The sequence below is a fragment of the Lagopus muta genome, chromosome 3, assembly GCF_023343835.1.
Source record: "Lagopus muta isolate bLagMut1 chromosome 3, bLagMut1 primary, whole genome shotgun sequence".
In the NCBI taxonomy this organism is placed as follows: Eukaryota; Metazoa; Chordata; class Aves; order Galliformes; family Phasianidae; genus Lagopus; species Lagopus muta.
Window position 1 is genome coordinate 85053659 of NC_064435.1, and position 15847 is coordinate 85069505.

The 15847-nt window shown below is 44.6% G+C and overlaps 2 protein-coding genes across 4 annotated transcripts in view; one reads left to right on the forward strand and one right to left on the reverse strand.

The window, feature by feature from the left end:
• Positions 1–6391, forward strand: part of NUP153 (nucleoporin 153) — a 46583-nt gene extending 40192 nt beyond the window's left edge. For all 3 annotated transcript variants that reach the window (XM_048940506.1, XM_048940504.1, XM_048940505.1), the window contains exons 19-22: positions 1316–1684; positions 3320–3592; positions 4680–4839; positions 5292–6391. In XM_048940506.1, the coding sequence (XP_048796463.1) occupies positions 1316–1684; positions 3320–3592; positions 4680–4839; positions 5292–5376 (887 nt within the window). In that variant the 3' untranslated portion in view covers positions 5377–6391. The remainder of the gene's footprint in view (positions 1–1315; positions 1685–3319; positions 3593–4679; positions 4840–5291) is intronic.
• A 1788-nt stretch (positions 6392–8179) lies between these two features.
• FAM8A1 (family with sequence similarity 8 member A1) lies at positions 8180–15266 on the reverse strand. The gene is made up of 5 exons (XM_048940541.1): positions 14567–15266; positions 12031–12151; positions 9897–10020; positions 9554–9693; positions 8180–9305 (listed from the first exon to the last, which is right to left on the reverse strand). Exons 1-5 carry the CDS (start codon positions 15120–15122, stop codon positions 9161–9163), a joined length of 1086 nt encoding a protein of 361 aa, XP_048796498.1. The 5' UTR covers positions 15123–15266; the 3' UTR covers positions 8180–9160.
• Between the last annotated feature and the right edge of the window lie 581 nt (positions 15267–15847).

Genomic DNA, 15847 nt, shown 5'->3' on the forward strand with positions numbered 1-15847 from the left:
ATTGGTGGTAAAGTTTTTAGTGTGATGACATAGAGGCTTCATGCTATGGTTTTCATAGTGAAGGGAAATCTGTGAAAGTTGTTTCATTCGTGTGTACTTGCAGCTGTGCTGCCAGGTGTACTGCTGCAGTTCTACCGCCACAAAGGTGTGGAAGTAATTAAATACATACCGCTCAGTTCTGTGTGTCTTTTACCTTCTGAAAGACTGGACTGAAAGATTTTAGTGACAATTACTGTGTGGAAAAATTCTGATTGTAATTCCATTTTGTATGACTTACCATGGTGTAGAGAACAGAGTTCGTTACTAACTTTGGAAGTAATAAGGGAAAGAACAGGGGGAGTAAAAGCAATGCATAGGGTTGTGTTATTTTTAATCTTTGTAGTCTTATGATTGAGCTGCTACTGAGCAGATTGGGGATTGGGGGACTTGGTGGAGGGGAGGTTGATTGTTTTGGCTTTTTTTCTGTTCCAGTTGAAGTTCTGGAGTTTGATTTAGTCATGGGAATTTGACAAAACACCTTGTGTAACAAGGAGACTTTAACAAGCCTTCTTCAACACAGTGGAGACTTCCTTACAAGTGGCATAGATGGAAAAAGGTCCATAACTGCTGGAAAAAACAGCAGTGGGAAATGAAGAACAGGGTCAGGTATAATAATGAGAGCAGAAGCTTAGGGAAAGCTGAAGAATTATATACTTAAAAAAAAACACCTTTAAATCTAAAATTGCACTCAGTACTTTGTGACAGCTTTGTAACAGAGGGCTGTTCTCCATGGCTCCCAAAAGCAGGTCTTGAAAGTACTGAAGTGCAGTGAGCTTAAGCCATAAGAGCGAGGCTGCAGGATGATCAGCTTAGCTGGCTTTTGGGCTGTAGGCTCGGGGCTGTAACTTCAGGAGAGGCTACAAAAGAAACTGTTCCACTGTTGTTGTTTTGTTTGTTTGCTGTGTTCTATTTTACAAACTGTAGAAGTGTTGCAGGTAATTGATGTTGTTCTTCTGGGAGCATCTGAAAGATATTTTTGTTTGAAGAGATGTACTGGTTAAATCTGGTTCTGATTATTATTATAGCCAATGCTTGGTGTCTGTAACTGCTAAAGCCTACAGCTGTGGTGGTGTCATCGTTCTTCACAGTTCTCCCATTCCATTAATTGTGAATGGCAGCAATCAGTGTATTAGATCTGGATCTTAAGTAATCCACAGTAGCTGCATAGTAGCTGAGGCATCAGTCAGTGTTTCTCCTTGTACAGCCTTTGGGACAGGGTCTCTGTTGCACACACTTCAGTGTTTGGCAGCGTTTCGTATTCTGTTCTGCCCCGCAGATCAAGGAGCAGCAAAGCCATCCTTCAGCTTCTTGAGCTCCAGTTCCTCCAGCACAGCTGTGCCCACCACTTCAGCCAACAGCAGCAGCGTGTTTGGCAGCGTCACCTCTTCCTCCAACCCTGCGCCGGTTCCCACTCCCTTCGTGTTTGGGCAAGCCAGCAACACTGTGAGCAGCACTGCTTTTGGCAATTCTGCAGAATCTACAGCATCTCAGTCATTTGGCTTCTCTCAAGAAAGCAAACCAGCAACCACATCTTCCACCACTGGTGCAGCAGTTGCTCCGTTTGTCTTCGGTTCAGGAGCCAGCAGTAGCAGTGCAGCAAGTTCTGGCTTTACCTTTGGAGCCACGGCCACATCAAGTTCAACAGGTACGTTTAAGCAGGTGCTTTTGTTTTTGCTGTTAGGTTACAAAATAGGTAAGTGGAGCTGGGAAATAGTGTTTCATGGAGAACGTGTAGGCAAAACGTACGGAAAGAAGAGAAGTAGTGACTATTTACATTCAACAACATATAAACAATACTAATGATTACTCAGGTTTTCAGGCAGTCTGGGAAATACAGTTGAGGAATCAACTGGCTGTGCTGTTGTTTTGTGCAGTGGACAATCCTTTACTGGCTTTCATTCGCATAGGAACTTGTCATTGTGAGAGTGAATTTCCCTCTTTTTGGTATCAATCCAGTGCTGAAGGTTAAAAGTCAGTTACAATTTCAGTTTTTTGTCTCCCATACCTAAAACTATCAAGCACTGTAAATAACATCAAGATTTGTAATGAGCATCCTTCACAAGTGTATATCACAAACACAGTATTGATATATGCAACTGCTGCTTTGTAAAGAGTGACTTCTAGAGAGCATTATAGCCAGTCTTTCATTTTCTTGGTTACTGAACCCAGAAACAAGAATCTGGATATATTTTTTTTTCACGTTCTATATGCATTGCTCATTGAAGTGCAGCATGAATTTAGCAGTATGGCACAAGGCTAAAGTTTCCAAATAATCTGTATTTCTGCCTAGAAATTGTTGGTAATAAAATTAAACCTGTAAGGAAGCTACAACTATTCTGATCAGTTTCCTTAAACTTGTCACTCATGGGAATGAAATGTTATTTTTTGTATATCAGCAACAGAGAGAGAACAGCCCTAAGTTACAGCAATCAGCAGATCAGTCTAAGCCACTAGCAAGTCAGGACTTCCAGCATCTTTTTGTTAGTAAACAAAGCTATCAAAAATCTTCATAAAAGTATTTAAATACCTTTTAGTCTGTCTTACCTTCTGTTTTCCTTCTTGGAAAAACAGTCAGCCATTGTGTTGCAGAGATGGATATTTTTTCATTGCGTGACGTCTGCTTAAATTGCATTAGATTACCAGTGCTATTTAGAATGTCTCTTTTTGCTCAGCAGCAGTGTGTGTGTTTGAAGTCACTGTTCAGTCATGGATTTTCTTCTCATTATTTGTGCTGGCCATGCAGAACCAAAGCAGCTAATTGAATGAGCTTGTTTTCTGTTACATGGAGGGATGGAATTATTCTGGTAGCTGAGTTAGGTCCCTGCGAGCCTGATTTGGTCTCCAGAAATTGATAATTGTAAACACTTGGATGAGGAAGGGGTGCAATTGCTGACAAGAGGAAAGATTTGCATTCTCCCGATTCCAATAGATCAGGAGCTGTATTTTGAATGATTGAAATATTAAAAATAAATGAATGAGTATTCTTTACCCGTGATATAAATAACTCTTAGTAAACACAGGTCAGCATGTGCTATTCGTGGGAGTCTGTTTCTAGAGCATGAATGGCTAACGGTAATTTGAGGCTAGACAACCAGTGTTTGAGGTGTATGTTGACTGACTCTTGAAAGCATGCTGTTTTTCATCTTTCTTACAAGAAAAGGTATAATTCCTATTATGAAGGAGGTACTATTTGTTGTTTTACCTACCCGGCTGCAAACATAAGCTCTGTAACAAACGAAACAACCCAGCACATGCTGAAATTGCTCTTCTTTTCCCTGAGGGTCGTCCTCTTCATTTGTCTTTGGGTCTGGGTCTTCAGCGCCTGCTGCTGGCCCGGCCTTTGGTGCCGGTCAGCTACCAGCATTTGGCCAGAGCCAGGGCCCCGGCCAGCCGAATGCTCCCAGCTTTGGATCCCTGTCAACAACGCTGTTTTCAGCTGGCCCTCAGCCTGCGCCTCCTGCCTTCGGCTCTGTGACGAGCAGCACTCAGCCCCCTGTGTTTGGACAGCAGTCGAGCCAACAACCGGGTTTTGGCTCCGGCACCTCCAGTGCTGGTGAGTGTTGACCATCCTCTTCCTTTCTGGTCTCACAGAGAGCTTGCTTGGTCGGTGGGTTGTTTTCCATGAAGTGCATCTGAAGTTTAGTGAGTGAGATGACTTCTGCCTTTTGCACATACTCAACTGTTAAGAATTAACCTCCATAAAAGGGAGGACCAGGGATGTGCAGGTACACATAGGTTGTACAGACAGAGCAGAGCAGCAGAAGCGCTGCGCAGTTGTTTTTGGATTTGTTACAGAGTAGTTTTTAGGTTTTTTTGCCAACTTATTTGGATTGGAGACTTTCTTGTGTGAGATACATTGCTAATACTAGACCTGTATGGGCGAAAGCTTCATTTAAAGTTCTTTTTCTGAAATATGCTGGCAAGAATGATCCTTGCAATTTAAGTGCAAGACCTCTTCCACAGTAATAATTATTTTTTCAACTAAACACATTCATAGGTAAGACACTTGTGTTTGATAACAGCATCAGATACAGAAAAGGGTTAGGGCCAGTTAGAAAAGAAAAGCCTCTTTTCTTCTCGGATGTTTTACAAAATACTCTCTGTTGAAAGCAGCCTGCATTTGTATTAATCAGTAATTAGTTGGCACACCGTGTCAGTTGCTCTTTCATTCTGTAATGAATGAAGTAGGAGTTTAAAGAGAAAAGTCCCCGTGGTTTGTCTGTGTTACTTTGATTGTAGGAACGGTTAATGTTATTTTCCAGACTGCAGTTACACAACAAAGTTTGTTTAAATGGTAAATCTAGAAAATTCATTACTGCAATTTGAGACTTCACTGATATATTTCAGTGCATGCAGGCATAAATTAATGGCAATACAGATAGCAGGAAACAGTTCATTAGCAGTGTGCCAGCAATCTTATTTAGAATCCCTTTATGATTCTCTACTGAAGCAAATGAAGTTTTTTAGTGTTGCTCCTGTGGTAATTTAGCATTTCTGGTAAACCTTCCTCCCACCCCAAGCTTTGCCATCTTGAGCAATGTGTGACAGAGGTAGAGGGAGGATGGTGAGGTTTTTGCTGGAAAGAATGAACTCAGATTTCATTTTCTTATTCCTTTCTGCTTCTGCCCCATCTTTCTTAGGTCCTGTATTCCAGTTTGGAAGTAGTACTTCTAATTTCAACTTTACAAGTAACCCAGAAGTATTTACTTTTGGTGCAAATCCCCCTGCACCAGCAGCACCGGTACAGCCTTCTGGCTCTTCAGGATTTTCATTCAGCCAGCCTCCAGCATTTACAGTGGGGTAAGAGACCATATCAGAATTTCACTTGAGCTTTCAGTAGTATCAGTGGACCGTGTGCAGCCTCTGCTGATGTTAAATTGTGAGGTGCTCAGATGAACATTGGAATTTCTGTCTAAGCACGGCAGCTTTCCTCGCTCTGTTAGCGTGAGCAGCTAAGTGAGCAGCACTAGCTTGACAGCAGCCTTGTTCTCAGAAATACCATGCACCCATTGAAATGTTCTTGAAAAATAAGGTCTGCATTTAGCCACTGAGTGCTGCTTACCTGCTGAATGAGAGATTTAATTGCTTTTGGTTTCTGGAACTCTCTTCCTGTTCGTCATACGCTGTGTGTTGCCAGCTGCTAACTAGTGAGCCAGATGATAAAACAGTTGTTCTGGAATATCTGCTCAGTGCTGCTACTGCATTGTCGACTATACTGTCCTAAACTCTGCACTGCTAATTTCTTTTGATAGGACTACTGGAAAAAATATTTTCTCTGCCTCTGGATCTTCAGTTTCCGGTCGGAAGATAAAGACTGCAGTTAGACGTAGAAAGTAATCGCCGATTGGTAAAGCAACTTTGAGAGCAGCTGCTGCCCTGCATTGTTCAGTTGTTGGGATCGTACCTCATGCTGGGTTAGCTGAAGTCAGATCTGCCTAAAGGAATATAGAACTCTGCTGCCCTTTCCTTCCCTCCCTCCTTTAGTTTTTTTGTAACGAGTAGAGTTGGCACCGGGGCCGTTCTCAAGCAAAACTATTTTAGAATCCAGCAAGTTACTTCTGTCACTGACTCGGCATGGTTCGGCTATAGAGATGCGCACAGCCCGCGCAGTGAATGGCTTGTACAATACCTCTTCATCTGCACCGCTCCGTGCGCCCATCCGCGTTTACCGACGCCTCCGAAATGTAATTATACCAGTGAGGGGTTCTGTATAGAGTAGAGAATGTTGGTAACGAATGATTTCTATGCTGAGTTTGTGCCGGTGTATGTGTGAAGTGAGTGAGTTTGGGTGTATCGTGCACTAAAATTTTCTGATAGAGGAAGACTGATTACAGGACGATTCATGCTAAGGACTTGTTAGATCTGTAGTTCTCCATTTAATAATTATATGCTATTTCTATATTTTCATTCTTACAGCCCTTTATCACCTGTCTCGCCTTTGTTATTTTATTATGAAACGTGTAAATACAGTTTTGTTTCTCTATGTACTTTTTTGGCATAACAGATCTGTGAAATGGAAATTTTAATTTTGTGTGTTACGGCCATTTTTGTTTAGTATTGTCTCAGATTTTATTATGTAAATCCCATTATTCAAAGTTGCCTAAATCCATTTAGAAAATCTTTAAAATTGGGAATTCTTAAAGTAAGTTTATTGGCTTTTCTGATCCATTTTTGTTTGGACCAAAAACCAGTATTGTACAAAGTATTAAGTATATATTTTTATATTTACTGAAATGGACTGTGGTGACTTTGGATAATAAGGAAAAGTTTAATATTAAAGCCATGTTTATTACAGTATAATTAACATGTTAAACCATGGGATAAATGCCATCAATAAAAATATGAAATATTGTCTGGCAGTTTTAACTCCAAACGAAGGCCTCGGTGATTGCAGCTGTGCTGCAAGGCAGTGTGCTCATGCCCCGTGCTGTCACATGCTTTCTGCCACCACAGTGGACTTGAGAACTCTTTAAATTAGCAGGGAACTGGAGCTTCTCACTTGTTAGAGTTTTATTGTAGGCTTGCTTGGAGCCGTAAGTCTGACTCAACTGTTGTAGCTGTGAGGCTAACTTCTGCTACAAAACTTAACTGTAGAAACATTCACCACAACAAAATGTACCCAACTGTAAATGCATGATGTGTTTTTTTTTCCACTTCTATAGGAGTGAGAAAAGTTTCTTAGAGAGCAGACAGTCTAATAGAGGAAGGAAGGAGGCTCTTGATTCTTCAGGGACTACAGCTGAGCTTTTGGTAAGCAATAGCATTTAGTTTATGGTTAAGATCCAGTCATTTACTGCAGCAAACAGTGAAAGCACCACTTCCATCTCATAGTGCCAGGGGAGAAAAGCCTGCATGGCCCACCTGGCTTTGAGTTGATATACATAATTTCAGATACGTTAGTGGTTACTTGGCAGCACTTTTGCCATTCAGTGCTGCTTTGCATTTCTACAGCCATACATGCCCATGTTCTGAAACTCTTCCAACTGTGAGCTACGCTTCACAGGAGGACAAAGGCCAACTTTCACTTTTGTCAGTCTTGCAGCATGTGTAGAATGGATCAGTATTTCCATACACAGAAACAGCGTTTAGCAACTGGACTTGAAAAGCACGGAGCTAAGCTGTTATTCACGTGGTCACATCTTACTGCTGTGGACAGATTATATGCAGTTAGATATTTCCAGGTGTCCAAATCAGAGAAATGCCACTCAGTTTTCCTCAGCCCTTTTACCTGCCAAGTACAGAACCTACAAACTGGAAAAATAAACATGCACTTGTCCAGGCAACTGGATATTTGTTTTTCCCTGGCCAGCTTTAGCTTTTCTGAATTGTAATTTTTTCTTTGCCTGCTCTGGACAGCGTTGTATTTTTCTCCAGGCTAAGAAAAATCTGAAGCTTTAACACTGAAATTTTATCCAGCTGTGGTTCTACCTGCCTCCATCTTGGATCCCAGTTTCTAGATCACCACTACAAGAACACAAGTTCTATCTGTATTCATGGTGAAAATATAAATAGGCAACACCCAACCCAGCATGGCTTTTGTCAGTTCTACCAACTTCAGCTTCTGTCAGGCTGGGCAGCCCCTCCTCAACTTCTAGCACTCAAATCAGCAGTGCTGTTCTTCGGGTTTTGGTACAGATACATTTTCTGATGATGCAATTGGAAGTGGGCTTTCTAGGTAAGACAACTGATTGCTCATAGCAAAGAATCTGAGAGTTATTATCCAAAAAGGCAGAGACTTCATTCTGGAAAGTTCTAGAAAGTTCAGTGAGGAGAAAATGCCATCCTCAACAGATGGCAAATAAAGATCAGAAAGTGTATGCAAAAAGTTCTCTTCATAAACAAAGTAGCAGCCCTTGTCAAACTAAACTAATGCAGAATATTAACATGTTCCTGCTTTTAAGCTTTTCACCTGAAGAGAGAAGAAGAGCTCATACAAGTACTTCCATTGTCTACCTCCAGAAGGGAAGAAAGGCTAAGAATTTCAGCAGCAGAGCAGCAGGTATGCTTCAGAGAAGAGCAGACAAAAACTGCTCTGGGAGAATTCTAAACTCTTCTTCAAATTTTAATAGATCATCAACACAGTTGTAGATGGCCCTTTCCAAGATGCTAATGCCATAAGAACAAAAATCAAAGCTATGTATAATCATGCAAAATATTAGGCTGTTTTATTCAGTATTTAAGTTATTCTGAATATACCAACAGTTAGCCAGAATATAAAGAGAAAACAAGTAGTATTTGTACTTTGGTAGACTTACACCCATAACACGTGTTTCAGTTAATAGTTCCTGCATGCTCCTGGAAACTCAGTCAGCTGTTTTGCTTGATAGTATATGCAAGAAATAGACAAGTGCTTTCACTCCAGAGAGAAGCAAATTACGTGTGCTGTTCACAGCTCCAAAATTATATACATGGCAGTTCACTAACACTGCAGTGTAAAATGCCCTTTCCAGATAAAAAGCAGCTACCATTTCACCTCATTAGCTTTGACACATTAAATAAATGACAATACTTAAGATAATCATGCAAAAAAAAACTTGTCACATCAATATTCAGATAAAATACTTTTAAGAGGTGAGGGAATATGATCTGTGAAGCAATAATAAAGGCAGCGATAAACACTGTTTTCTTTCTACACACCGGTCACTGTAACTCAGTGAATGTGCCTTACTCTCCAACACTGCAGTTCCCCTCAAAGAGTCTGCAACGACACAACTCAGGCAACTGCCTGGAAAACAACATTTTCTAGTTAGTTCCCTCCAATACCCAAAAGTGCAGAAAAAACACTTCTTTCGAGGTGGAGTATTTCTCAGTATCTGCTTTCACCCCAGGATGACAAACAGAGCAGCAGCGTTCTGCAGTTATTAACAGCCACTTATTTTCAAGCTGCGGTTAATACACATCGTTTCTCTCACAATTCTTTGGCATTGGTGAGAACTCCAATACTTTGAAGGTAGCTGCTGGCACCGCTCTGGAGCAACGCATTTCCTTTAGCTGCAGAATCACTCTGCTTTAATTTGGGCTTAAGATTCGGACGGTCATCTCAGTGTCAGTTTCGGGGTAGGTCTTTGTTCATTTGGGAACGGTATTCAAAAACAGTCTGGGAGTCTGTCATCTTTTGATATCATCTGATCCCATTTCTTCTTACCACAATAGTTCCTGCTACAATATCGTAGGCTGTTCTGTTGTGCTGAAAAAACAGCAGCGTAATGAACGCAGGAAAAAATGAAGCGATAGAAAAATTCTTGATCAAAGCTCTGATCGTAGACCTGAAAAGAGAATAAAAGTATTCAGTGCCTTATTGTCACTTCTCTGCTTTCCCCAAACCCACGACCTCCAGAGTTTAGAGATTATTTTACCACCTGAGCTGGAAAATATTCACAACTGAATAATTGCTATATTGAAAGAATCTGAGGATGGCTCTTGGCAATCCAATTCCGGCAAAGCCAACAATAAAAACACGGTGCATCTCCTTCCAAACTGCAGGCTTTCCATACCATTAGCATGAAATACTTACGTTGTCATACTGACATTGGAGGATGGAATGACTAACACACGACTGGGTGCGATGAGCACAGACGTATCACATGTCACAACTCGCAGTCCAAGCAAGAACTTCCCTGGGGTTGCTCCGCCTGCTCCCCAAATACAGATTATCTGCAAAAAGAAGTTCTTTCAATTCCATACAACGCACTGCAGTTCACTGCTATGGCAAACTTAGCTTTCAACTGAAAGTCACGTAGCTTCACAGAACTCAAAGTAAAAAGGATTTCCTTCACTGGCCACTGAAGATACATTTGTTTGTTTATTTGAGAACTGCCACGTATGAATTACAGAAGTTCCAATGTAGGAGTAGTTACCTCGTAGAAGCAGACTAACAACCTGTAGATGAGAGCTACTACCATCATTTTCTGCAAATCTTCCATGGATGTATCTTCATCTATTTCTTCTATTATGTAATGCATAGCAAATTTAGAGATGTCTCTGTTGAAAATAAGATAACTTTAAAAAAACAAACAAAACAGCAACAACAAAACACTACACAAAAGCCAGAACTCATCTGTCCCTTCTAATACTGGAATTCACTTCAGTCTGTTATTAAAAAAGAATAATAGCTTTTCAGCTTCTGTGATCTTAAGCCATCCACTAAAATTCCCAACACTGGTAGGCTTCCTTCTGAGTTGCTGTTTGGTTTTTCATTATGAAAAAATTCACTGTTACCACGTTTGCAACAGGACGGCCTATATAGTGAGCTGCAGAACTGTTAGGAAAACTCTCATTCTTGAGAGATACACAGTCATCTCACTAAATACACGGATACAAGTATCTTCATTAAAAGGTAGACGAGGGAGATGGGAACCCAAAGCGTTGTTCTCCTGCAAGGCAGAACTTGCAAGTCACTAGGCAACAAAGGACATTTCTCCTCCTTTGCATGACCAGGGTTTGTCTCCTCAGCAGTTTCAAAATGCTTTCACCGAGCAGTTGAAACTTTGAGCCATTTCCCCTAATGAAGCTATGCAAAGCAGCAGCCTGGAATCAGCTGTGTATTTTCACAAGCCAAACCACAGATCTGACATCTGATACGTGGAATAGGCACACTTGCAATGTGTACTCGGGAGGTGACTTTTCAGTGACCTATCCAGACTATAATTTCCATTCAAATAGGTGTGGTCCTACCTGAAAACAACCCATACGTGCACTACTTGCTCTCCTCTCTGTTCAGGATCAAAAAAGATAAGGAACAGAGAAAATGATAGTATGGCACAATCTGCTTTTCCCTTCAGTGCAATGTTGGCCTGAAGCGTTTGTCTTCAGTGAGGATGTGCTTTTTCACGACAGCTCAGCCTGGCCTCCAGCACACAGCTCACCAGGAAAAACAAATGTTTTTCTGAAGCTGCTTGCAAGCAACTCTGTAGCTCTTGCAAGAGCAGTAATGTTCAATATGCCGTACATTAATTCAAAAAGATTCTCTTTCAATCACCAGCACCATTTTTGCAGAAGCAATGCACGTATAGCTGTTCTCTTTCTTGTACCTTCTGTATCATTTTGGGCCTACAAAACCAAGCTAGAAAAACAAGCTGCCAGGTTAGAGTTGGAGGCTTTGGCAACTGAACAGAACTGAGAGGTTGGCATTTCATTTGCCTGCTTATTTGAACAACAAACACCGAAAATTTACACTGACATTTATTGTGTTGGTTTTAAGCCTCTTCCCCACACCCTTCAAGCAGCAGTTCAACCTGTCCAGAAGATGTTATCTCTGTAGTATCAGTTTACATCCAGCCAACATTTGGAAGGCTGTTTTAGCAGAAACCTTCAATTCTGAAATGTAAGTGTATGGACCATACTAAGCCTCCATCTCCTCGTGAGACTGAAATATCTGAATGTATCAAAGTGGAGGAACTGAATCAGCTATGGAATAAGAACTATTGCAGAAGGAGAGAGCCTTTGGGGTAATTAAGCACTAAAAAAAACCAAATACATCAAGTATAAAAACGTGAAGACTTTCACTCTGGTGCATAGTTGATGCATAAGATGCTTATTCCATTTTCCCTCCAGCTTATGCACACTAAAGCCTGCAGCATGGCAACGTTCCTAGCAACCTTCCTGCTGATACATATTTGACGCGATCTGACATAAAAACCTTTTTTAAACAAAGCAAAAAAAAGTTTCCCACAGAGATTTTTTTAAGAGCATTTAAAAAAATTCTTGCTAATTTCCTGAAAATCATACACTGCAGGTCAGTCTAATTAATCCTTAGTAACGAGTTTGTGAGCCTACAAAATTACTCCAAAATTCTTCCCCCTGCCATCAGCTGACCCCAGATCAGGAAAGATTTAAAAGGAGGTTATCCTATAGTGGGGCTGTTTCCTCTACCTGTGCCAGCTAAGAAAGAGACATCAGATGCATAACCACAGCACATATACATCATGACACCTCAAAGAGCACAAGGACCTTAAAGCTGTGTACAATAAACCTTTACACTGTTCTACTTACTTTATCCCACTGAGGTGCATAATACTTAAAACTATGGTTGCCTTTATGAAGAACAGAATGAAGAAATCCACCATCTCTGCTATGAACCTGTGTGCCAGCGAAGGGATAATGAACTCCCGACCTGCAACAGAAACAGTTAGGATTACCCAGCTTGTACTGCACTAACAAGTTCAATTCTCTCAAGGATATTTCACATACACCTTTCGCAAGAACACAACCAACAGCTTCATCTCAGCTCACACCAAGAATTCTTCTAAAGAAGTCTATCAATTAAAAGAACGCATCTGGATTACTTCAGCTATATGAGCCTTCAGGTTAGACCCAGAAACAGGAGCAGATGAAAGCATTAGTCACATCTGTCAGAAAGGTTCCTATGCTGTTTATTATAATACAACACAGCACAGTGCTCCACAACGAGCCAGAAAACGTAACCCATTTCCCCAGCATCACTGGCCAACGGCAGATGGGGGCAAAATGAACAGCATTTCTACAAATGCCTGTCCCACATACGGGAAAAGGAGAAAAAGGGGGGGAGGGGGAAAAGGAAATTCTCACCCCAATCTCAACAAAACATCATAAAAAACATCACTGCTCTGTGCTAAATTTCACCCAGAGCAGTTCAGCTTCCAAAACTGCTACTGCCAGTCCCGGCCTCACAAGCTGTGCATGTGAAGCTGCAAGCCCAGGGCACTGCTGTACTTTTAAATGCAGTAAGTATAATAAAGCAGTGGTTATGCAAGAGCAAGTTTTTGCTTAATGCAACTCAGCTTGTATCTTCCTTTCATAGCTGTTTACACTGGTAACTCCACACTGATACTATCTGTCAAGCAGCATGACTTACATAAGGAATACTAAAATAGATCCAGTTTGCACTGCTGAAGCATATCCAAGTTGTCAAAAAACTTCTAACAGAAGACTCTGTACCTCAGCCTCCGCTGGCCCAGCTTAAGCATGTAGCAGCAAAAAGCACAGAGCAAATGCCCTCCTCAAATGCAGCACAGTGGCTGACAGTAGCAGCAGTGCCATTTGGACACACAGACACAGCGACTGAGGAAGGCAGAAGTGTTTGTGGCTGTGGAAGTATTCGAGTTACCTTAAATTCTGCTGAGACTTCAGCGTATTTCCCCCGCAGCAATTTAAGGAGATGTTTTTTACATCACAAGTTAACATGTGTGGTGGGGACAGCGGAAAGCAACGCGCAGCTCACAGCCCAGGCTGTCACATGAAGGAGGGGTCACACTAATCAGGCAGTGACACAGGGCAACTGTGTCTGAGCGTGCTTTGTTCTACTGCGCTTAGTGTAAGAGTGGTAACCTGCTACAGTAAGGCAGGGAGGGGCAAGGGGACGAAGCATCTTAAACCACAATTAGCATCCAACAAAAGCTTGCTGCTGCCCAGCGTACAACTAAGTACGACTAACATACAACTAACATGTTTTTACACTCGGCTGCAGGCAGACTGAGCTGGGAGAGGCGGTCACCTGCTCTGCTTTTTGACGCTCCAGCTAGAAATGTGCAAAGTTCAGCTGAAAAAAGTGACAGCCTATGTTACATAAGCACACAGGGCTGTAAACTACAGCAGCACCAGGATGGAAACATGTCCTCTCCTGCCAAGCTTGCTCCAAGGACAATAATCCGCAGCAGAAAAGGACATATAATCACTTGAGCTGTTCCACATGCATCCCCTCGCAAACTGGAGCACAAATGACTGCATCGGAGCACCGGAGCACGCAAAGAATTCCCTTAGGAAGGCTGGGTGTCACGACAGTAATGAGCACTCAGAATGACCACATTCACCAGCAGGAACAGCAATCTGTGCCCCCAGCTGCCTTGGGCATACTGCATCTGTTCCTGAAGAGCTACGTAAGAACCCAGGAAACATTTCCATCCACCTCTGTATCCTCTGCCTTAGGGACTGTGCAACTTAGGGACTTAGCTTCTGTTCAAAAGCAATCTATAAAAGCAATCTATAACCCCGAACGAAAGCAAGCACTGCTTTGCACCGCAACCAAACCAACCACGTTTAAAAGTCAGAATCCCTTCCCTTCGAAGAGGAAGGCAAAATGCTCTCCGGGGAGCGAGCTCACACCAACGGCACAGCTCTGCCTGCTGCACTTTGCCCTGCGGAGGGCCAGGACACCTGGCTTTTCTCCAGGGGCCTCGGCAGCACAGTCGGATGGATGCCCGTCCATCGGCAGCCCCGGAATAAAGGAGGCGGCCATTCCAGCAGCCGGCGGGGAAGCACCTGCACGCTGCCCGCGTTCTCTCGCACGCAATCAGTTTGCTTTGCTCTCAAGAGAACGCAAACAGAAGCACTGCTATACACACTCCGCAAATACTGACATCTGAAACGAACTACAGTTCCCGCTGCCAGCCCTACGGCTCCGCTTCTTCCCTTCGACTTGGCCAGGCGATGTCACCGCAGCACGGAAAGGAGCAGATGAAGTCAGTTCGGCTCCCGTCACCCGAACCGCGCTAGGAACGAGCGGCATCCACACGAACACGGCACAAACGCGGCCCAGGCCGCCCTCACTCACCTGCCGGCCGGCCCGCAGCCTCCCGCGGGGCCGCACTGCCGCCGCCGGAGCCGGGAGTCGCGCGGGGCAGCGGGGAAAGCCCGGCGGCAGCCGGCGGCCAAGAGGAGGCGGGGGCGGGCGAGGGGGGGGCGCGGGGCCCCGGAGCGGCGGCGGCGGGTGGCGGGGCGAAGAGGTAGAAGGGACTGTAGTAGGCGGCGGGAGCGGAACCCGGCGGGGCTGAGGGAGGGGGCGGCGGCGGCGGCGGCGGGGCGGCGAGGCGGGCGGCGGGGCCGGCGGCGAGCAGGGCGGGCAGGCCGCAGTGCCAGCTGAGGTAGCCGCAGTACGAGTCCCACAGCCACTGGTGCACCCGCCGCGCGTACTCCGCCGCGCTCAGCGCCTTCCCCCCGTCGTCGCTCCCCGCGGCCGTCGGTGCGGAGCGGGACGGCGGAGGCGGTGACGCGGGAACGGCCTCCCCGCCGCCGTCGCTCCTGTCCTCGGCGCCCCCGGCCGTCGCCGCCGCTCCGGCGCCGCTGCGGGCCGTGCCCGGCTCCGTGCCGGGATCCGCCATCTCCGGCATCGCCGCTGACGCCGAACGCCGCCCGAACCGCGCACGCGCCAGGGCGCGCCTCGCCTCTCCCTCTCGGCGCGGGGGTGAGCAGGGAAAGCCGAAAAACTCCGCGCGCCGGGAGGGAAGCGGATTTCCCACCCCTGTGCCGCCAGATGGTATCGCCCAGCGCCGAGGGAGGGCCGCGCTTAGGCCGGGGAGCGTCCGAGCGCCCCTAGCGAGGGGAGCAGCGGCCCCGTAGCCGCCCCGGCTGGGCGCAGGCAGGGCCACTCCGCCCCGCCCCCACCGTGCCGTGTGAGGGCGCGAGGCGCCGCGGCTCCTCAGCAAGTCAGCGCCGCTCCCTTCCCGCCTGTGTGTGACGCAGTGAAGAGTTTCTTTCGAAATCCGAAAGAAAAGCGATAATCCGACCAGCTGGGAAACTGTGGCACTGGGAAACAAGGATCTAGTTTGCTAGATCGCTGGGAAGACTTGTGGATTTCGAATGCAGGCTTGGCATTGCTCAGCCTTTTCTCCTCTGCAGCTCTGTTGAGTATTAGCGCCACGACCGGGTTTTTTATGACGTGCTTTTAACGGAGATGGTGTTAATTGTGGAAGTAGCGGTGTTCAAAAAGCAGTCTTACGTTATTCCAACAAGAAGATGGTTTTTCTTCTTCCGCGCTCAGTCCCCTCAGGCCTTTAACCGAGATGATCTTTTAATGTCTTAACAGTGAAACCGAGATGATCTTTTAACGTCTTAA

Coding starts and splice junctions, on each gene's coding strand:
- FAM8A1 (XM_048940541.1), bottom strand. CDS start 15,122: ATGCCGGAGATGGCGGATCCCGGCACGGAGCCGGGCACGGCCCGCAGC. Junction 9,694..9,896: donor TGTTAGTCTGCTTCTACGAG/GTAACTACTCCT, acceptor TTCTTTTTGCAG/ATAATCTGTATTTGGGGAGC. Junction 9,306..9,553: donor TCCAATGTCAGTATGACAAC/GTAAGTATTTCA, acceptor TTCTCTTTTCAG/GTCTACGATCAGAGCTTTGA.